At 40.9% G+C, this 23,613-nt stretch overlaps 1 protein-coding gene across 4 annotated transcripts in view; it reads right to left on the bottom strand.

The window, feature by feature from the left end:
• The window catches only part of ccnh (cyclin H), a 46,697-nt gene that overhangs the window by 11,567 nt on the left and 11,517 nt on the right, over window positions 1-23,613 (bottom strand). For all 4 annotated transcript variants that reach the window (XM_070885358.1, XM_070885338.1, XM_070885348.1 and 1 more), the window contains 5 exons: window positions 20,178-20,303; window positions 19,763-19,836; window positions 16,838-17,048; window positions 9,345-9,508; window positions 8,275-8,345 (listed from right to left, as the gene is read on the bottom strand). In XM_070885358.1, coding sequence (XP_070741459.1) covers window positions 8,275-8,345; window positions 9,345-9,508; window positions 16,838-17,048; window positions 19,763-19,836; window positions 20,178-20,303 — 646 coding nt within the window. The remainder of the gene's footprint in view (window positions 1-8,274; window positions 8,346-9,344; window positions 9,509-16,837; window positions 17,049-19,762; window positions 19,837-20,177; window positions 20,304-23,613) is intronic.

Genomic DNA, 23,613 nt, shown 5'->3' with positions numbered 1-23,613 from the left:
GCCCTATGTCCCCTAGTTTTAGTTTCCCCTATGAGTGGAAATATCGTCTCTGCATCCACCTTGTTGGGCCCCCTCATTATCTTATATGTTTCGATAAGATCACCACTCATTCTGAATTCCAATGAGTATAGGCACAACCTACTCAACCTATCTTCATAAGTCAAACCCCCACATCTCTGGAATCAACATAGTGAACCTTCTCTGAACAGCCTCCAATGCAATTATATCCTTCCTTAAATACGGAGACCATAACTTTACGCAGTACTCCAGGTGTGCCCTCATCAATACTCTGCAGTTGTAGCAGGACTTCTCTGCTTTTATACTCTATCCCCCTTGCAATAAAGGCCAACATTCAATTTGCCTTCCTGATTATTTCCTATACCTGCATACTAACTTTTTGTGTTTCATGCACAAGGACCCCCTGCAGCACTTTGCAATTTTTCTCCATTTAAATTATAATTTGCTTTTCTATTTTTTCTGCCAAAGTGGATAACCTCACATTATACTCCATCTACCAAATTTTTGCCCACCCACTTAGCCTGTCTATATCCCATTGCAGATTTTTTGTGTCCTCCTCACAATTTGCATTCTCGCCCATCTTTGTATTATCAGCAAACTGGCTACATTGCACTCGGTCCCTTCATCCAAGTCATTAATATAGATTGTAAATACTTGAGGCCCCAGCACCGATCCCTGCGGCACCCCACTAGTTACTGTTTGCCAACCAGAAAATGACCCATTTTTCCCGACTCTCTGTTTTGTGTTAGTTAGCCAATCCTCGATCCATGCCAATATATTACTCCCAACCCTGTGAAACATAGAAACATAGAAAATAGGTGCAGGAGCAGGCCATTCAGCCCTTCTAGCCTGCACCGCCATTCAATGAGTTCATGGCTGAACATGCAACTTCAGTACCCCCTTCCTGCTTTCTCGCCATAACCCTTGATCCCCCGAGTAGTAAGGACTTCATCTAACTCCCTTTTGAATATATTTAGTGAATTGGCCTCAACTACTTTCTGTGGTAGAGAATTCCACAGGTTCACCACTCTCTGGGTGAAGAAGTTTCTCCTCATCTCGGTCCTAAATGGCTTACCCCTTATCCTTAGACTGTGACCTCTGGTTCTGGACTTCCCCAACATTGGGAACATTCTTCCTGCATCTAACCTGTCTAAACCCGTCAGAATTTTAAACGTTTCTATGAGGTCCCCTCTCATTCTTCTGAACTCCAGTGAATACAAGCCCAGTTGATCCAGTCTTTGATAGGTCAGTCCCGCCATCCCGGGAATCAGTCTGGTGAATCTTCGCTGCACTCCCTCAATAGCAAGAATGTCCTTCCTCAAGTTAGGAGACCAAAACTGTACACAATACTCCAGGTGTGGCCTCACCAAGGCCCTGTATAACTGTAGCAACACCTCCCTGCCCCTGTATTCAAATCCCCTCGCTATGAAGGCCAACATGCCATTTGCTTTCTTAACCGCCTGCTGTACCTGCATGCTAACCTTCAATGACTGATGTACCATGACACCCAGGTCTCGTTGCACCTTCCCTTTTCCTAATCTGTCACCATTCAGATAATAGTCCGTCTCTCTGTTTTTACCACCAAAGTGGATAACCTCACATTTATCCACATTATACTTCATCTGCCATGCATTTGCCCACTCACCTAACCTATCCAAGTCACTCTGCAGCCTAATAGCATCCTCCTCGCAGCTCACACTGCCACCCAACTTAGTGTCATCCGCAAATTTGGAGATACTGCATTTAATCCCCTCGTCTAAATCATTAATGTACAATGTAAACAGCTGGGGCCCCAGCACAGAACCTTGCGGCACCCCACTAGTCACTGCCTGCAATTCTGAAAAGTACCCGTTTACTCCTACTCTTTGCTTCCTGTCTGACAACCAGTTCTCAATCCACGTCAGCACACTACCCCCAATCCCATGTGCTTTAACTTTGCACATTAATCTCTTGTGTGGGACCTTGTCGAAAGCCTTCTGAAAGTCCAAATATACCACATCAACTGGTTCTCCTTCATCCACTTTACTGGAAACATCCTCAAAAGATTACAGAAGATTTGTCAAGCATGATTTCCCTTTCACAAATCCATGCTGACTTGGACCTATCATGTCACCATTTTCCAGATGCACTGCTATGACATCCTTAATAATTGATTCCATCATTTTACCCACTACTGAGGTCAGACTGACCGGTCTATAATTCCCTGTTTTCTCTCTCCCTCCTTTTTTAAAAAGTGGGGTTACATTGGCTACCCTCCACTCCATAGGAACTGATCCAGAGTCAATGGAATGTTGGAAAATGACTGTCAATGCATCCGCTATTTCCAAGGCCACCTCCTTAAGTACTCTGGGATGCAGTCCATCAGGCCCTGGGGATTTATCGGCCTTCAATCCCATCAATTTCCCCAACACAATTTCCCGACTAATAAAGATTTCCCTCAGTTCCCCCTCCTTACTAGACCCTCTGACCCCTTTTATATCCGGAAGGTTGTTTGTATCCTCCTTAGTGAATACCGAACCAAAGTACTTGTTCAATTGGTCTGCCATTTCTTTGTTCCCCATTATGACTTCCCCTGATTCTGACTGCAGGGGACCTACGTTTGTCTTTACTAACCTTTTTCTCTTTACATACCTATAGAAACTTTTGCAATCCACCTTAATGTTCCCTGCAAGCTTCTTCTCTTACTCCATTTTCCCTGCCCTAATCAAACCCTTTGTCCTCCTCTGCTGAGTTCTAAATTTCTCCCAGTCCCCAGGTTCGCTGCTATTTCTGGCCAATTTGTATGCCACTTCCTTGGCTTTAATACTATCCCTGATTTCCCAAGATAGCCACGGTTGAGCCACCTTCCCTTTTTTATTTTTACGCCAGACAGGAATGTACAATTGTTGTAATTCATCCATGCGGTCTCTAAATGTCTGCCATTGCCCATCCACAGTCAACCCCCTAAGTATCATTCGCCAATCTATCCTAGCCAATTCACGCCTCATACCTTCAAAGTTACCCTTCTTTAAGTTCTGGACCATGGTCTCTGAATTTACTGTTTCATTCTCCATCCTAATGCAGAAATCCACCATATTATGGTCACTCTTCCCCAAGGGGCCTCGCACAATGAGATTGCTAATTAATCCTCTCTCATTACACAACACCCAGTCTAAGATGGCCTCCCCCCTAGTTGGTTCCTCAACATATTGGTCTAGAAAACCATCCCTTATGCACTCCAGGAAATCCTCCTCCACTGTATTGCTTCCAGTTTGGCTAGCCCAATCTATGTGCATATTAAAGTCACCCATTATAACTGCTACACCTTTATTGCATGCACCCCTAATTTCCTGTTTGATGCCCTCCCCAACATCCCTATTACTGTTTGGAGGTCTGTACACAACTCCTACTAACGTTTTTTGCCCTTTGGTGTTCTGCAGCTCTACCCATATAGATTCCACATCATCCAAGCTAATGTCTTTCCTAACTATTGCATTAATCTCCTCTTTAACCAACAATGCTACCCCACCTCCTTTTCCTTTTATTCTATCCTTCCTGAATGTTGAATACCCTTGAATGTTGAGTTCCCAGCCCTGATCATCCTGGAGCCACGTCTCCGTAATCCCAATCACATCATATTTATTAACATCTATTTGCACAATTAATTCATCCACCTTATTGCGGATACTCCTTGCATTAAGACACAAAGCCTTCAGGCTTGTTTTTTTTAACACCCTTTGTCCTTTTAGAATTTTGCTGTACAGTGGCCCTTTTTGTTCTTTGCCTTGGGTTTCTCCACCCTCCACTTTTCCTCATCTCCTTTCTGTCTTTTGCTTTTGCCTCCTTTTTGTTTCCCTCTGTCTCCCTGCATTGGTTCCCATCCCCTGCCATATTAGTTTAAATCCTCCCCAACAGCACTAGCAAACACTCCCCCTAGGACATTGGTTCCAGTCCTGCCCAGGTGCAGACCGTCCGGTTTGTACTGGTCCCACCTCCCCCAGACCGGTCCCAATGCCCCAGGAATTTGAATCCCTCCCTGCTGCACCACTGCTCAAGCCACGTATTCATCTGCGCTATCCTGCGATTCCTACTCTGACTATCACGTGGCACTGGTAGCAATCCCTAGATTACTACTTTTGAGGTCCTATTTTTTATCTTGTGCAGTAATCTTTTATGTAGCCTTATCGAATGCCTTCTGGAAATCAAAATACACCACATCCACTGGATCCTCCTTATCCACCCTGCTCGTTACATCTTCAAAGAACTCCAGCAAATTTGTCAAACATGATTTCCCTTTCATAAAACCATGCTGGCTCTGCTTGATTGAATTATGCTTTTCCAAATGTCTTGCTACTGCTTCCTTAATAATGGACTCCAGCATTTTCCCAACGACAGATGTTAGGCGAACTGGTCTATAGTTTCCTGCTTTTTGTCTGCCTCCTTTTTTAAATAGGGGTGTTACATTTGCGGTTTTCCAATCCGCTGGGACCGCCCCAGAATCCAGGGAATTTTGGTAGCTTACAACCAATGCATCCACTATCTCTGCAGCCACTTCTTTTAAGACCCAAGGGTGTAAGGCATCAGGTCCAGGGGACTTGTCTGCCTTTAGTCCCATTATTTTACCGAGTATTACTTCGTTACTGATAGTGATTGTATTAAGTTCCTCCCTGCCTATAGCCCCTTGACTATCCACTATTGGGATGTTTTTAGTGTCATCTACCGTGAAGACCGATACAAAATATTTGTTCAACGTCTCTGCCATTTCCCTGTTGCCCATTATTAATTCCCTAGTCTCATCCTCTAAGGGACCAACATTTACTTTAGCCACTCTTCCATTTTATGCACCTGTAGAAACTCTTGTTTTTGTATTTTGTGTCAGTTTACTTTCATAATCTATCTTCCCTCTATTATTTTTATAAGTCGTTCTTTGCTGGCTTGTAAGTTTCCCAATCCTCTGGCCTCCCACTAGTCTTGGCCACATTGTCTGCCCTCGTTTTCAATTTGACACCATCCCTTATTTCCTTAGTTAGCCACGGATGGTTATCCCTTGTCTTACAGTCCGTCCAACTCTTTTGTTGCGATTTATGAAATAGCTCCATAAATGTCTGCCACCTCCCTTCAACCGGCCCATGCTTTAATCTATTTTCCCAATTCACTTTAGCCACTCTGCCTTCATACCTTTGTAGTCTCCTTTATTTAAGCCTAGGACACTGGTTTGAGATCTAACTTTCTCACCTTCCAACTGAATTTGAAATTCAACCATGCTATGGTCACTCATTCCTAGAGGATCCTTTACAAGATCGTTTATTAATCCTGCCTCATTACACAGTACCAGATCTAAGATAGCCTGCTCCCTGGTTGGTTCCGCAACGTACTGTTCAAGGAATCTATCCTAGATACACTATGAACTCTTCCTCCGAGGCTACCCTGGCCAATTTGCTTTGTCCAATCAATATGAAGGTTAAAATTGCCCATGATTATTGCCGTTCCTTTTTTTACAAGCCTCCATTATTTCTTGATTTGTACTCTGCCTGACAGTGTAGCTCCTGTTAGGGGGGCCTATAGACTACACCCATTCCTTATCTCCACTCAAACTGATTCAACATCTTGATCTTCTAGTGAGATGAGCAGATGTATTCAGTGTAGAAAAATAGAAATAATATATTTTGGAAAGAATAGGAAACAGAGTAGAATATAGGGACATTGATTTGCAGCTACATTGTCATTTTTATGCCTTGTCAATTGCACTAACAGAAGTCTGCTCTTTCTGTCTAGAGACAGAATACAAAAGCAGGACTTAATGTTGAATTTTTATATTAGTTAGCGTTATATATTAGTGTCAGCTATGGCTCAGTGGATAGCACACTCTCATCTGAGTCAGAAGGTTGTGGGTTCAAGTCTAACTCCAGGGACTTGGGTACATAAATCTAGACTGACACTCCAGTGCAGTGCTGAGGGAGTGCTGCACTGTCGGAGGTGCCGTCTTTCCGATGAGATGTTAAACCGAGGTCCTATCTGTTCTCTCCGGTGCATGTGAAAGATCCCATAGCAATATTTCGAAGGAGAGCAGAGGAGTTATCCCTGGTGTCGTGGCCAATAGTTATCCCTCAATCAACATAACAAAAACAGATTATATGGTCAGTATTACATTGCTGTTTGTGGGAGCTTTCTGTGCGCAGATTGGCTGCCACGTTTTCCCACATTACAACAGTGACTACACTTCAAACGTACTTCATTGGCTGTAAAGCACTTCGAGACATCCGGTGATCGTGAAAGGTGCTATATAACTACAAGTCAGTCTTTCTTTAGGCTGCAGTTAGAATTGTTATGACCTGGAATGCACTGCCTGAAAAGATGGTGGAGGCAGATTCAACAGTAACTTTCAAAGGGGAATTGGATATGTACTTTGAAGCATACAACACACGATGCCATTCAGCCCACAGTGCCTGTGCCAGCTCTTTGAAAGAATTATTCAATTCATCCCAGCTGCCCTTCTCTTTCCCCTTATCCCTCTTTTTTTCCTTTCAAGTATATATCTAATTCTCTTCTAAAAGCTATTAATGAATCTACCGCCGCCGCCCTTTCAGGCAGTGCATTCCAGATCATCATAACTCATTGCATAAAAATTCTCCATCTCCCCTCTGGTACTTTTGCCAATTACCTTAAATCTGTCTCCTCTGGTCACTGATCCTCCTGCCAATGGAAATGGTTTCTCCTTATTTACTCTATCAAAAACACTCATATTTTGAACACCTCTACTGAATCTTCCCTTAACTTTCTGTGCTCCAAGGAGAACAATCCCAGCTTTTCTGGTCTCTCCACATAACTGAAGTCCCTCATGCCTGGTATCATCCTGGTAAATCTCTTTCACACCCTCTCCAAGGTCGAGACATCCTTCCTAAAGTGTGGGGCCCAGAACTGGACACTACTCCAGCTGAGGCCTAACCAGAGATTTGTAAAGGTTTAGCATAACTGCCTTGTTTTTGTATTTAATGCCCCATTTACAAAGTCAAGTATCACATAATCTCGGGATTAAACTTCATCTGCCATGTATCTACCCATTTCACCAGTCTGTCTGTATCTTCCTGAAATCTGCTAAAATCCTCCATGCTGTTTATTACATTTCTGAGCTTTGCGTCAACTACAAACTTTAAATTGTGCCTTTTATACCCAAGTCCAGGTCATTAATACACATCAAAAACAGCAGAGATTCCAATAGCAACCTCTAGGGACCACCACTTTACACATCCCTCCAGTCTGAAAAACAACCGTTCACCACTGCATGGATACGAATCGCTTTCTATCCCTTAGACAATTTGTATCCACCAGCCACTGTCACTTTATTCCCATGGGTTTCAATTTTTCTAACAAATCTATTGTGGCACTTTCAAAAGGTGTTTGATAAAATCCATATACACACTACCCTCATCGAATCCCTCCATTACTTAATCAAATAACAAATAACCTCATTGTAAAACATTACTTGAAAAAGAAAAAAAATGTTGGACTATGGGTGAAAAGGGGGGGGGGGGGTGAGGGGGAAGAGGGAGTGGGACTAATTGGATAGCTCTTTCAAAGAGCTAGCACAGACACGATGGGCTGAATAGTCACCTTCTGTATGATTCTCTTGCATTCAGCCTATTTATAGGAAACATATAAAAGCACTGGATTAGGTGCAGTGTAGACTCACAAGCAGACCAGAGATAAGGAATTTTATTTTGAAGACAGACTTGAGAAGTCGGGGCTTATTTCACCACAGAAGAGAAAGATAATGGGTAACTGGAGAGGTTTTAAAGATTATGAACAATTATAAGGTAAATAGTGATAGTCAGTAAGAATAATAGGGCACAAAGTTAAGATAATTACAAAAAGGAATTAAAGAGGTTAGAATAAAATCTTTACACAGAGAGTGGTAAAAATGTGGAATTCTCTGCCATAAATTGTTGTTGAAGCAGTGCCCAGAAATTCTTAAAAATGGAATTAGGCATTTTCTTGAAAAGCAAGATGGAGGTTGCAATTCAGCTAAGTGCAGTGCAGACTTGATGTGCTACGTGGCTAGTTTTTGTGCTGTAACATGCTAATTCTATGATAACACATGGAAGGACTGTATTGTAGCATTCCAAATACTATATTAAGAACTTTAAAATATGACGTAACTGGTTTGAACGGAAGCAAAAGCTGTTACAACACTACATAACTAATTAATCTGGATTTAATTGCAACCATTACATGGAATACAAATTCTATATGCCATAGTAACTGTACAAGATTACTTACATCTGATTGCTTCAGCCAGCTTTGACAGGCACTCTTTGTTGTCTTTTAACATAAGGCATTCCATCAAGTAACTAAAGCACCATACACAAAATCAAAATAAAGATCATACTAATCAGAGGTAGTTAAAATGGTCTTGAATACATGAAAGGGACACAATTTCACCCATGTATGCCAACAGTGGGCCGAAATGTCTCATCAGTAGTAGATAATAACAGATTACCTAAAAGAATTTCAGACCATATCTTACACTTTCTATACTTCTGAGAAGTTATCAACAGTTCCTTATAAAATCCACTCAGGCAATTTCACTACAATTGTCAGACAAATGGCCTATAAATTCCACAAGTCTGACTAAGGAATACAGGAACAATCGTGTATTACTTGGGTACAGTCACCAGTGTTAATAATTCATAAAAATGCCACTCAGAAACTAACCCATTTCCTTTAAGATTCGAGGATACATCTGATCTACTGTAGATGTCCTACACAGCTGTGTTTTAAAGCTTTGCCAACGTCTCAACAGATTATAAATTCTCAAGCCATTTGGAATGAACCTAGAATTTATCTGATCTTCATTCATGACAAAGAATTGAACACATCTGCCATTTCTAATTCCTCCATAATATTTCCACCCTATTTACCTCAACAATCTCCCAGGTCTTAAACACTACACCTTCTTCAAGAACAGATTATGGTTTTTGGATCCCGTGTGTCAGATAATGCAACTTCCTATTTTCCTCTTATTTCTAATACCTGTACTCATTTTAACTTATCCTCAACGGACTTCTGTTTGCAGTTCTCATTGGATTATTTGCAGTTTTTAGTCATTTGTCTTAGCCTAAATATCTCAGATTGCTAGTTTCTAAAACAAAACAAATCATTGAATAGTTATAATTCCATTTTGGTTCTTATTTAACTTGGTTTTAAGTTAGTTTTCAAAAGATAAAATATAGCATGGAATCCACTACAGAGAATGAAAAAAAGATTGCAAAAAATGTATAAACATTGTAGCTAGTAAAACTATTTTGTTAAAGCCATAAAACAGTTGAAATTTTAAAGGGTACCAGTACCTATCCATATTAATGCCTGCTCTGGAGGCACTGAAATGGATGGCTGTTATTGCTATCTGTGATGGTGTAAACAGAAGACCAGCATCAGTCGTGGTTTCTCGACTCAGGAACTCATCTGCTGTTTTTCGTAAAACTTCTGGATTTTCCAATGCTGAGTATCGAGCCTAAAACAGGTAGAAAAGGGCAATAATTGTCCAGAAAAATGCATTTCCACAACTATCATTTCTCGCCAGTACAGTTGTTTTTCATCTTGTATGAAACCAAAAGCTTGCTTTTTTTGATCTGAAACTTAAAAGCTAACCATTCTATTTTGTGAAAATACATTCCTTGGTTCATTAGTTTTTCCAATATACTTTGGCTACATTAGTAACAGGATGCAATGAATAGATGGATCACTGAAACTTTTAGATAGGTTGACAACACAAAATCTAGTACCTGCACAGATTGAATGGTCAAACACTTTCTATTAGAGCATTAAGGTTAATAAAAAGCAGTAGACTTTCATATCTTCTAGCATATTACTATTTTCCATAACGAAGCATTCTTACTAAGTTTTCTGCCCTATTCATGTCAATACTAGCGATAAAAAAAAGGTTCTGATTAGGAATTCCTTCCTGTGCAATATGATAATCATGAAATTAGTGATCTGTGGAATTTACATTCTCAAACAGAACTGCTGTTTCAATGTTCTGTTGGATAGTAATCCACCAACAGCATATTTGTGTCAGGATAGCACATCTCCTCACTATGCTATTTAGTTAAAAGTACATTCAGAATTACTTGGAATTTGAAACTTTGCAATTGCTCAATTAGGACAAAGTTATTTAATTCTGAATTGGGGGTAACAGGATAAAGTTCTTCATTCCTCACAAACCACTCCCCCCACCCCTCCCCATAGAGTTTCTCCACATAAAGCAACAATTTATATTCAATGGCACCTTAGCAACTGAAAAGGTGCTGGTTGGAAATAGTGATCAAGTTTACAAATCTGATTGGTAGACACAACCCAACTATCAAGAGAAAATAAAATGTCAGCTCAGAATATTAAACGGTGAGTAAATCCTAAAAAGTACAGGTTTTGGAGAAGTGTGATTTTTTTTTGTTGGAAACCAAGTTTCACATCCATCATGCTTTCAGCAAAACCTCCAGAATGAAATACTTTGATGCAGTAGCAATAGTATCCAGCAGGTGGAGTAACTTCCGCTAATCACAAAAGGAGCTAGTTATCCTATTGGCGCGGCTTAAAACAGTTGCATTCTTGCTACTGTGTTGGTCAGTTGTACATAAAGATTTTAAAAAATTATTTGAAAGCACTAAAAAAAATTGCAGTTCATAAAAGATAAGTACATAAAGGCAAATGTAAAATATTACTTCACATCAGGAAATAGAACTGACAGCTAAAGGACTTACCCAGTTATATTAAACATAGACATAGAAACATAGAAAATAGGTGCAGGAGTAGGCCATTTGGCTCTTCGAGTCTGCTTCACCATTCAATAAGATCATGGCTGATCATTCCCTCAGTACCCCTTTCCTGCTTTCTCTCCATACCCCTTGATCCCCTTAGCCATAAGGGCCATATCTAACTCCCTCTTGAATATATCCAATGTACTGGCATCAACAACTCTCTGCGTCAGGGAATTCCACAGGTTAACAACTCTCTGAGTGAAGAAGTTTCTCCTCATCTCAGTCCTAAATGGCCTACCCCTTATCCTAAGACTGTGTCCCCTGGTTCTGGACTTCCCCAACTTCGGGAACAATCTACCCAAATCTAACCTGTCCCGTCCCGTCAAAATCTTGTACGTTTCTCTGAGATCCCCTCTCATTCTTCTAAACTCCAATGTATAAAGGTCCAGTTGATCCAGTCTCTCCTCATATGTCAGTCCAGCCATCCCGGGAATCAGTCTCGTAAACCTTCGCTGCACTCCCTCAATAGCAAGAATGTCCTTCCTCAGATTAGGAAACCAAAACTGAACACAATATTCCAGGTGAGGCCTCACCAAGGCCCTGTCCAACTGCAGTAAGACCTCCCTGCTCCTATACTCAAATCCCCTAGCTAAGAAGGCCAACATACCATTTGCCTTCTTTACCGCCTGCTGTACCTGTATGCCAACTTTCAATGACAGATGAACCATGACACCCAGGTCTTGTTGCACCTCCCCTTTTCCTAAAATGCCACCATTCAGATAACATTCTGTCTTTGCGTTTTTGCCACCAAAGTGGATAACATCACATTTATCCACATTATAATGCATCTGCCATGCATTTGCCCACTCACCTAACCTGTCCAAGTCGCCCTGCAGCCTCTTTTTGTCCCTCTCACAGCTCACACCGCCATCCAGTTTAGTGTCATCTGCAAACTTGGAGATATTACACCCAATTCCTTCATCTAAATCATTGATGTATATTGTAAAGAGCTGGGGTCCCAGCACTGAGCCCTGCGGCACTCCACTAGTCACTGCCTGCCATTCTGAAAAGGACCCGTTTATCCCGACTCCCTGCTTCCTGTCTGCCAACCAGTTCTCTATCCACGTCAGTATATTACCCCCAATACCATGTGCTTTGATTTTGCACACCAATCTCTTGTGTGGGACCTTGTCAAAAGCCTTTTGAAAGTCCAAATACACCACATCCACTGGTTCTCCCTTGTCCACTCTACGAGTTACATCCTCAAAAAATTCCAGAAGATTTGTCAAGCATGACTTCCCCTTCATAAATCCATGCTGACTTGGACTGATCCTGTCACTGCTTTCCAAATGCGCTGCTATTTCATCCTTAATAATTGATTCCAACATTTTCCCCACCGCTGATATCAGGCTAACCTGTCTATAATTACCCGTTTACTCTCTCCCTCCCTTTTTAAAAAGTGGTGTTACATTAGCTACCCTCCAGTCCATAGGAACTGATCCAGAGTCGATAGACTGTTGGAAAATGATCACCAATGCATCCACTATTTCTATGGCCACTTCCTTAAGTACTCTGGGATGCAGACTATCAGGCCCTGGGGATTTATCGGCCTTCAATCCCATCAATTTCCCTAACACAATTTCCCGCCTAATAAAGATATCCTTCAGTTCCTCCTTCTCACTAGACCCTTGGTCCCCTAGTATTTTCGGAAGGTTATTTGTGTATTCCTTCGTGAAGACAGAACCAAAGTATTTGTTCAATTGGTCTGCCATTTCTTTGTTCCCCATTATAAATTCACCTGAATCCGACTGCAAGGGACCTACGTTTGTCTTCACTAATCTTTTTCTCTTCACATATCCATAGAAGCTTTTGCAGTCAGTTTTTATATTCCCGGCAAGCTTCTTCTCGTACTCTATTTTCCCCCTTTAAATTAAACCCTTTGACCTCCTCTGCTGAATTCTAAATTTCTCCCAGTCCTCAGGTTTGCTGCTTTTTCTGGTGAATTTATAAGCCTCTTCCTTGGATTTAACACTATCCTTAATTTCCCTTGTTAGCCACGGTTGAGCCACCTTCCCCATTTTATTTTTACTCCAGACAGGGATGTACAATTGCTAAAGTTCATCCACGTGATGTTTAAATGTTTGCCATTGCCTATCTACCGTCAACTCTAAGTATCATTTGCCAGTCTATTCTAGCCAATTCACGCCTCAAATCATCGAAGTTACTTTTCCTTAAGTTCAGGACCCTAGTTTCTGAATTAAAATGTAATGGTAGCATAGTGGTTATGTTACTGGCCTTGTAATCCAGAGACCTGATCTAGAGACAGGAGTTCAAATCCCACCACGGCAGCTAGAGGATTTAAATTCAGGAAAAAATTGGATCTAAGTTTCTACTAAAGTTTTTCTATAAAGGAGTTAGACGAAGTCCTTACTACTAGGGGAATCAAGGGGTATGGTGAGAAAGCAGGAATGGGGTACTGAAGTTGCATGTTCAGCCATGAACTCATTGAATGGCGGTGCAGGCTCGAAGGGCCGAATGGCCTACTCCTGCACCTATTTTCTATGTTTCTATGTTTCTAACTGTGTCACTCTCCATCCTAATAAAGAATTCTACCATGTTATGGTCACTCTTCCCCAAGGGGTCTCGCACAACAAGATTGCTAATTAGTCCTTTCTCATTATACATCACCCAGTCTAGGATGGCCAGCTCCCTGGTTGGTTCCTCGACATATTGGTCTAGAAAACCATCCCTAATACATTCCAGGAAATCCTCCTCCATTGCATTGCTACCATTTGGTTAGCCCAATCAATATGTAGATTAAAGTCACCCATGATAACTGCTGTACCTTTATTGCATGCATCCCTAATTTCTTGTTTGATGCTGTCCCCAACCTTATGACCACTGCTCGGTGGTCTGTAATTACTGTTTGGTGGTCTATTGCAGAGTTGTTTTATTTTTTGCATTGTATCAATGCCAAAACTGCAATGTAAATTGGGGTCCAGAGCTGCTGAACTAACAGCACATTGGATTTGGCAAGTGGCAAGAGACTACCTCAAGGAAGTAGTCTCACCCACATTGACTTTTAAATGTTAATAAAGTGCTAATAATCTTACTCTGCGTCGGTATTAAAGATTTAACTAACTAGCCCAAACAATAACATATTTCCGCTTCCCTGCCATTATACACACTAACCGGAGCAGATGCCAGGGGAAGCATCATAAAAATGAAAATACTCCATACCCACCTTCTCTAGATATTTCAGATGTTACCAGTCAGGATATTGGCCCAGCAATTCCAACACTTTATAAGCTCAAAAACACAAATACAACCAAAATGCCTGCAGCTCCACATACACAAATGAGGGATCAGTCTTCCCAATGGCAGGAAGTACTTAGGGTGGCCCAACTCTGTAGATAAAGAGCTTGGAATCTGGTCTGCCCCCACAACTTACAAGTACACATGGAGGCCTGGCCACCCACCAAAGCAACCTTATTTTACATCCTGCCTTCATAGTGGATGCCAGAAAAGCTCAATAGATTCGAGAACACTCCATAGTAGCAACTCTGAAGGAGACCCACGTCTCCGTAGAAATCCTTCTGGGCGCATTGGTCTTTTAGGCAATCCGATGCAATGGAGAATTCCCAATTGTATTTACCATGGACTAATTCCAAATCTACCACAAGGAGCATAATTAGAATAAATCGATTTCTCGACAAAAGCCAGGTTACACCTTTGACAGTGACTGTTGGCTGGCTATTCATCCACTGGAATGTCAGATAAGCTTAGTTTAGTCCTCACCTAACATACATACACACACTGAATGGGAGTGGAAACCCTGACCAAATTTTCCTCTCTCTAATGCAGGATATTGGGGCCATTTGTAGAGCCCCTACTGATGCCTGGTTTAGTCACCACAAACTGGGGATCAAACTTGGACCTTCCTGCATGGCTCAGCTACTCACTGCATAAGTTTAGAGTTATCATGGGAGCTGTAAATAGAACCTCAATACCATTATTCACTCCTTACCCTTTCACCTATGTTACTTAGGCTATCCATCATCTAAGAACTGAAACCAAATTGTATCTTTTTAATCATAGAATGGTTGCAGCGCAGAAGGAGGCAATTCGGTCCGTCGAGCCCGTGCTGGTTCTCTGCAAGAGCACTTCAGCAAGTCCCACTCCCCCGCAAATTATTTTTACTCCCTTTCAGGTACTTATCCAATTCCCTTTTGAAAGCCATGATTGAGTCTGCCTCCACCACCCTTTCAGGCCGTGCATTTCAGATCCTAACCACTCGCTGGTTTTTCCTCGTGTCGCCTTTGGTTCTTCTGCCAATAACCTTAAATCTGTGTCTTCTGGTTCTTGACCCCTCTGCCAATCGGAACAGTTTATCTATCTACTCTGTCTAGACCCCTCATGATTTTGAACACCTTTATTAAATCTCATCTCAACCTTCTCTGTTCTATGGTGAACAACCCTAGCTTCTCTAGTCTATCAACATAATTGAAGTCCCTCATCCCTGAAACCATTCTTGTAAATCTTTTCTGCACCCTTCCCAACCTTCCTAAAGTGCGGTGCCCAGAACTGGACACAATACTTCAGTTGAGGCTAAACCAGTGTTTTATAAAGGTTCATCATAACTTCCTTACTTTTTAAATCTATGCCTCTACATAAAATGTCCAGGGTACCGTATGCTTTTTTAACCTCTTTCTCAACCTGCCCTGCCACCTTCAACGATTTGTGCAGATCTACCCCCAAGTCTCTGTGTTCATGAACCCCCTTTAGTTTATATTGCTTCTCACCAAAATATATCACTTTGCACTTTTCTGGGTTAAATTTCATCTGCCACGTGTCCACCCATTCCACCAGCCTGTCTATGTCCTTTTGAAGTCTATCACTATCCTCCTCACTAGTCACTATATCAAGAAAAGCAATGGTCCTAGTACCGACCCCTGGGGGATCCCAGTGTGTATCTTCCGACAGTGCGACAAACAACCATTCACCATTACTCTGTTTCCTGTCACAGCCAATTTCGGATCCATGCTGCCATTGTGCCTTTTGTTGCATGAGCTTCAACTTTGCTGGCAAGCCTATTATGTGGCACTTTATCAAACGCCTTTTGGAAGTCCATGTACACATCAACCGTTCTGTTACCTTGTCAAAAAACTCAATCAAGTTAGTTAAACACGATTTGCCTTTAACAAATCCATGCTGGCTTTCCTTAATTAATCTACACTTGTCCAAATGACTTAATTTTGTCCCGGATTATCGTTTCTAAAAGTTTCCCCACTACTGAGGTTAAACAGACTGGCCTGTAGTTGTTGGGTTTATTCTTACACCCTTTTTTGAACAAAGGTATAACATTTGCAATTCTCCAGTTCTCTGGCACCAACCCTATATCCAAGAAGGATTGGATGATTTATGGCCAGTATCTCTGCAATTTCCACCGTTACTTCCCTCAGCATCCTAGGATGCATCCCATCCGGTCCTGGTGACTTATCTACTTTAAATGCAGCCAGTTTTTCTCGTACCTCCTATCAATTTTTATCCCATCCAGTTTCGCCTATTTCATAAGAACCTAAGAAATAGGAGCAGGAGTAGGCCATTTGGCCCCTCGAGCCTGCTCCGCCATTCACTATCATGGCTCAACTTCACTTCCCTGCCCACTCCCCATAACCCTTTACTCCCTTAGAGCTCAAATCTGTCTATCTTCGCCTTAAATATATTCACTATGACTTTGGCAGCATCTTCTTTCTTGGTAAAGACAGATGCAAAGTATTCATTTAGTACCTCAGCCTACATGCGTAGGTCTCCATTTTGGTCTCTAATCATCCCCACCCCTCCTCTTATCACTGTAGTATTGTGAACTTTTCTAGCTTATGGTCACAGTGAGAATTGATGAAACTGGAACACAGTTGAATCTTGCAAACAGAAATAAACTGGAGCACTAGGACGCACATAACGTTGCTGTGCCGCTACTTAAGACTTTTCTATGTACAATGATAAACAGACTGTGTTTCAAACTTCCAACAGACTCAGGACTATTCTGAATTATGAAACAAATCCAGTCACTGTTTGCATGGTACCTTTAGATCAATAAGAATGCCCTCAAAAGGTCGAAATGGGTTGTGGATAATAAGATGAAAGTTCAGCTGCTGAATAAGCAACAGTTCATACTCAAGGATCTGTTCCAGTGCCTTCTCTTGACCCGCAGGGCTCTCCCACAGATTAGCAACAAACTGGGAACTGGAGACATTAAATTCATCCACTTTACACGCTAAGTATACACTTGTCAACCTAAATCAAAATCAAAATGAAAATAAAAAGGCTTTAATGAAGGAAGGTTCCAAAATAGAATTAGATTACAGCACAAAAGACCATTCGACCCATCAGTTCTTGGTGCTTTTCTGCACATGAGCCATTTCCTGCTCCTAAATCCCATTTCCTGCTCATTCCTGATGCACTATTCCTCTTTTTCAAGCAATAATCAGATTTATTTTAAAATAGTTTGTGGACTTTGCTTCAACAACAGTTTATGGTAGAGAATTACACATTATAATCACCTTCTGTCTATAGACACTTTTGTGGTTATCTTCAATTTGTGCCATCTCATTACCATCTCACTGACCAGTGAAACAATCGATTATTTACCTCATCATAATCCTTCATAAACTTGAAGATTTTAATCAATTCATCCTTTAACCCTCTCTGCTCAGTAAAAAAAAATCTAACTTCTCAATTCTCTTTTTATAACTGTAACCCCCTCATCACTGGCAACATCCTAATGAACTGATGTTGCAACTTTTCCATTTCTTTTACATCTTTCCTGTAACGAGATATCCAAAATTGTACACAATACTCCAACCGCAGCCAAAGTCCACTATTTCTTCCCTAGCTTCTCTCAGGTCCTGGTGATTTGTCTAACTTAAGGTTGATTAACTTCTTTAGTAACTTTGTGGTGCATCAGTCATTGGGGGTTGGCATGCAGGTACAGCAGGCGATTAAGAAAGCAAGTGGCATGTTGGCCTTCATGGCGGGGGGACTTGAGTGCAGGGGCAGCGAGGTGTTATTACAGTTATGCGGGGCCTTGGTGAGTATTGTGTACAGTTTTGGTCTCCTAACTTGAGGAAGGACATTCTTGCTGTTGGGGGAGTGCAGCAAGGGTTCACCGGACTGATTCCCGGGATGGCGGGACTGACATATCAAGAAGGACTGGATCGACTGGGCTTGTATTCACTGGAGTTCGGGGGAATGAGAGGGGATCTCGTGGAGACGTTTGGGATTCTGGCGGGTTTGGACGGGTTGGATGCGGGGGGAGTGTTCCCGGTATTGGGGAGGTCCGGAGCCAGGGTCACAGTCTAAGGATAAGGGGTAGGCCGTTTTGGGACCGAGATTGGGGGGGGGGGGAAGACTTCTTCACCCGGAGAGTGGTGGACCTGTGGAGTTCTCTGCCACGGAGGGTTGTTGAGGCCAGTTCTCTGGGTGTGTTCCGGGGGGGGGGGGGAAAGAGTTGGATGTGGTCCTTGCTACTGGGGGGATCGGGGGGGGTGGCGGGGGAGCAGGAATGGGGTGCTGAGGTTGCATGTTCGGCCATGAACTCGTCGAATGGCGGTGCAGGCTCGAAGGGCCGAATGGCCTACTCCTGCACCTATTTTTCTGTTTCTATTCCTCTTCAAATAGTAACTTCCACTAACTGTTTTGCACCCATCTCTGGTGGTTTTACAATTCCAATATCCACCTTGTGTGTGAAAACCATCAACATTTTCTCCTTTATCTCTTTGTAGCCCCACCCCTATCTTTACTGTCTTCTGTCTAATATCCAGAGAAAGCCTTTTTTATTTCCTTTATGTTTCTTGCTAATTTTCTCATAAATCCTCAGTCTCTCTCATGTCCATTGTTGTGTTTTTTCTACATTCTTCACATTTATCCTGGCCTTTTTTTAAAAAATTACTTGTCCTGTAAGCACTAAATTCTTAGTTTCAAATTTTATCTAATTCCTCTTCTCACCCATAGACCTTGAGCCTTGGACAAACTCCCTCCCTCCTTACTGGAATATATTCGATTTGAACACTTTCCATTTCCTGATAAGAGCAAAATACTGCAGATGCTGAAACTTTGAAATAAAAACAGAAAATGCTGGAAGTACTCAGCAGGTCCAGCAGTGACTGTGAAGAGAGAAACATCGAAATTTATATGTCAGAATTGGTAAAATTAGAGATGTAACAGATCTTAAGCAAGTGCTGAGGCAGGAAAAGGGGGGAGGGGAGGAAAGAAAAGAACAAAAGGGAAGGTCTGTGATAGGGTGGAAGGCAGGCATGATTAAATTACAAAAGGGATGATGGTGCAAAGCAAAAGGGGTGTGGTAATGGGACAAGCAAAGAAACAAAAGATGGGTCTAAATTTTTTGTAATACAGATTCTCACCTATTTCCCTTCCTCACTATAGCTCTCTAGCTGCAGAGTTAAGTAACACCTCCAATACATGCTCCAGGAACTACTCTTCCTTCCATAAAGTGAGAGTGTCTCCAATTGTTTCAAAGCTCTGCAACCTTGAGCACCAACAAGTCCACCTAGAAACACTTCCTAACACACTTCTGTTTTTATTCTTAATACACGTACATGTTCTGGACAGTCAATTCCCAGAAACTCCCACATCACGCAAAATTAAAAGGTCAGTTCTGAACAGCAGCAAAAACATTAAATTACAAAGTAGGAGTTAACACAAGGCTAATTTTTTTAAATATTCATTACAATTTATTTTTATAAAAACCAAAAAATGCATATCTATACTGTCAACTACAGTGACCATGACTGGTAACCTGGGAAGAGCTTCAGTAATTTATTAATGTTAGATTTTGATAATGTTAGAATATCTTGCCACAGATGAAATATAGGAATAAGATGGGGCTGCATTAACAGCTCTTAGAAAATTATCACATCATGAAAAATTAGTACAACCCAACTGTGGCAACAGCAATCCAATCGGCCAACAAATAGACAAATAAAACTCACATAATAGTCCTTGGATGATATTCCATTAAGGAGTTATTCAAATAAAATCTCTTGAAATACATACTTGCTGTACCCTAAACAAAAGAAATATAAACAATGTTCTCAAAATCCATTATATACATTTAAACAACCTTGTACAAGTATATTTTTGATAACCTACTTTTGATCTTTCACAGCACCATATAATGTTAGTTTTTTTTTTCAATTGTCGTATGTTGCACCCAGTCACTTTATTTAAAACATTGTTCTAGTACTTTTTGTTAACAGGATCATTTTAAAAAGGTCCCTGAACAAGTGTGTTATTTTGTAATGTAGAAAATATAAACAAAAAAGCTGTATGGACAGTTAAAAACAGTCAAATATTAAATCATAAAACCACTCAATTTCTGTGCCAATGCAATATCTGTATTCTTACCATCACAGATTTGGGCATGGCAGGTTTAAATGCAGAGCAGAAATCCAAGAGTCGCTTTTCATAGTATTTACGTAATACCTCCTCTTCATGAGGTTCCAGCAAAGATAGCGAGTGATTTGGAGAAAGCTGTTCAGGAAAACCAAAGCAAGCATTATCAAAACATACAAATGGCACATACTACACCTATGCATGTTATATTTCCCTCTTTAGTAAAGATGGCAAGAGGTTTTACTATGTTTAGCTTCAATCATTCTGCAATGGGTGGGTGGGGGGGGGGGGGGGAGAAAAAGAGAGAAAGAGAGAAGAAGGAGGAGTGGATAGAGGGAGAGAACTCTAGCCAAATCTATGCTGATGTTTTTCAAAACCCCATCATTTTATATTTATTATTTCTCGATTGTTTAATCATGACACTCATTTTTCAAAGAATTTTCTTCAGGTTCTGACCAATGTAATGCTCAATTCTTGCCACTGAGTGACAATGAGGCAAACTTCTATCCCACAACCAGACACTCTACTTCAATATCTTGAGGTCAATTTCTGTGGCTAGACCACACAGATCTACACTTGTGCAGAACTTTATGAAGTGTTTTACACATATTTATATCTTAAGTGTAACAGCAATCATTTTAGATTAGACCAGAAGCAGACAGCCATCTCATGCCACACCACCATGCAGCTATCCAACAAAGGGGAATCAAGACCACCGGGTCAGTGTTGTCGAATAAGTTAGCCATTGCCATATGTGGCTAATTGGGAATCCAGAGGTGGCCAATTCGATTTTGATTAGTAAATTTTTAAAAATAGTAGTTGTGCATGTTTTCTTAATACTCATCTGCATGGCATATGCATGTGTACTTTAACATCTTTGGGCATTTGTTGGTAAAATGGTAATATGAAAAACAGATTGAGAGAGTGGTTTTTGTCATTGTGTGTGCTTTACTTCCTTGTTTACTACTTATTGATTATCTGCCAAAATGGTGGGCAACACAAATTAAAACGCACGACTTCAGCACCATGGTAACACCAGCAACATTGGATGGAAATGGAGAGGGGAGCTGTCATTGTGCTCAGTTTGACCAATCGGAATAACCGCTCCAGGCGAAAAGAAACCAAGCCCAGCAAATAACAGGCAGCTCTAACAGGAACATCATGACAAAGGGCATGCAGCATCCAACAGAGTTCTGGATGAAGAGCAGAGGCCGGACTAATGTGTCATGTGGTGCAAGTCAAAATTCTCAGCAATCACTCTGATAAAAGTCAAAGTACTGCTCGCAACTACTGGACAAAAACCTAGGAGTTGCACTAAGATGTGTTGTGTCTGATAAATTAATTTCATTTAATGAGAGAAAGACTGCAAAATGTTATGCTGAACAGCGATAGATGTTTTCCAAGTAAATATACACATGAAGTACATTTACCTGTATTGTGTGCACGCCATTTTCTAAAGTTAGTGCATGTGACTAAAGCCCTGTCACTGTACCATGTCAACTACTGCTTTGGGTTATGGAGCAGAAATAGCAGGAGCAGCGTGCACAAGGTGCCAGAATAATGAGGAGAGATGGTTTCTCAGTTAATATACAAGTCTCACGTTTTTGTTCCTTCAACATTATACCAAGGAGGATTGTGAAAGAAAAGAAAGGAAAAGGAGGGAGAAAGGAAAAGGAGAAAGAGAAAGGAAAAGGAGAAAGAGAAAGGAAAAGGAGAAAGAGAAAGGAAAAGGAGAAAGAGAAAGGAAAAGGAGAAAGAGAAAGGAGAGAGAAAGGAGAGGAAAGAAAAAAAGAGAAAAGGAAAAGGAAAATAAAGAAGGAATAAGAGTAAGAAGAGAAAGTAAAAAAGAAGAGAGAAAGAAGAGAAAGGAAAGACAAAAGAGAAAGAAAAGGGACAAAAGAGAAAGAAAAGGAAAAAAGGAAATAAAGGAAAAAAAGAGAAAAGGAAGGAGAAAAAAAGAGAAAGAAGGAAGGAGAAAAGAAAATAAGAGAAAGAAAAGAATGAAAAGAAAAGGAGATGGAGAAGATGAAAAGGAGAGAGGATAGAAAGGAAAAGAGAAGAAAAGGGAAAAAAAGAGAAAAGGAAAAGAAAAGGAGAAAAAAGAAGGAAGGAGAAGAGAGAGAAAGAAGAGAAGTGTCATGTATTCAACTATCATTGTAACCCATGTATAAGCTGACCTTAGTTGTACACCTTGAGAACATTGACCACAAGGGGTGCACTTGTGGGAGACACTCCTAACCTGGACTTTCAGGTATAAAAGGGGAAGCTCCACCCACCTTCATCACTTGAGGTCTTGGTAATAAAGGTAACTGGTCACAGAGTGACCTTCTCTCAATTATGGGCCTCGTATGCATCTATACTGAATAATAAGGACATATCAAGAAGAATGAAAAGAGAAAGGGAAGAGAAGGAAAATAAAGGAAATTAGAAGAGAAAAGAGAAAGTCAAGAAAGTAGAAGGGAAGAAGGAAAGAGAGAAAAGAAGGAGAGAGAAAAGAGGAAAGAGAAGAAAAATAAAGAAGGAAATTAGAAAAGAAAAGAAAGGAAATTAGAAAAGAAAAGAAAGGAAATTAGAAAGGAAATAAGGAAATTAGAAGGAAGGAGAGAGAGGAGCGCGCGAGCGAAGAGAAAGGAGAGCGAAGAGAAAGGAGAGAGAGAGAGAAAGAAGGAAAAGAGAAGAAGGAAATAAAAAAAGAGGGGAGGAAGGAAGGAAGGGGATGGAAGGAAGAGAAAAAAAAAGCAGTGTGCTCAGTGTTAGCAGTGACTGTAACTGGAAACCAAAACAATACATGATATTTGAATACAGAATATTGCTATGGTGCTACCCAGGAAGAAGAAACAGACTGGACTAATCGGCTTCAAAAGCATTTATACTGTTTTCTGACCTGGAACAATTAAGTGAAGTCTTTAAGTAAAAAGCTCACTTTTTCACTCCTTCTCAGTTACCCCACACAAACTTCCATTCGTAAGTCAGAAGGTACAAAATGACTCTCTCCCAGGCTTCCATTGATAATCGTTGAAGGACATTATCAAGAGTAAGACAGGGCAACCTGGACCTGGAATGACTTTTGCATGAAAAAAAGTACCTTGCCTCTGCTCAGCATTAGCTCAGAGGCATGGCTGAGAGCAAGAAATCAAGAGTACTGAGGGGTAGAAAAACATCACAAACCTACATCTCCTTGCTTCAAAAGTTCAATATCCCAACAAAGAATTTCACAATCAAGTGCAAAATGACAATAGTAAGCAAACAGATAATGGTACATACTTTTGTTATTTTATTTACTTTTGATTTAGAAGCTGTAATCATCAAGTTTAATCAAAATTAATCTGATAGCAGTGAAAGACTGTTTTGAAGATGCATTAAGCAAGGCAAAACAAGTATCATTAGCAGTAAAGTAATACAAGAAGCATACAGCAACATTTCTGATGGAGAAGGGAAGAAAACAGTT

Source organism: Pristiophorus japonicus, chromosome 1, assembly GCF_044704955.1.
Source record: "Pristiophorus japonicus isolate sPriJap1 chromosome 1, sPriJap1.hap1, whole genome shotgun sequence".
Taxonomy (NCBI): Eukaryota; Metazoa; Chordata; class Chondrichthyes; family Pristiophoridae; genus Pristiophorus; species Pristiophorus japonicus.
Note: the sequence above shows the minus strand (reverse complement) of the source record. Positions and strands in the feature narration are given on the sequence as shown.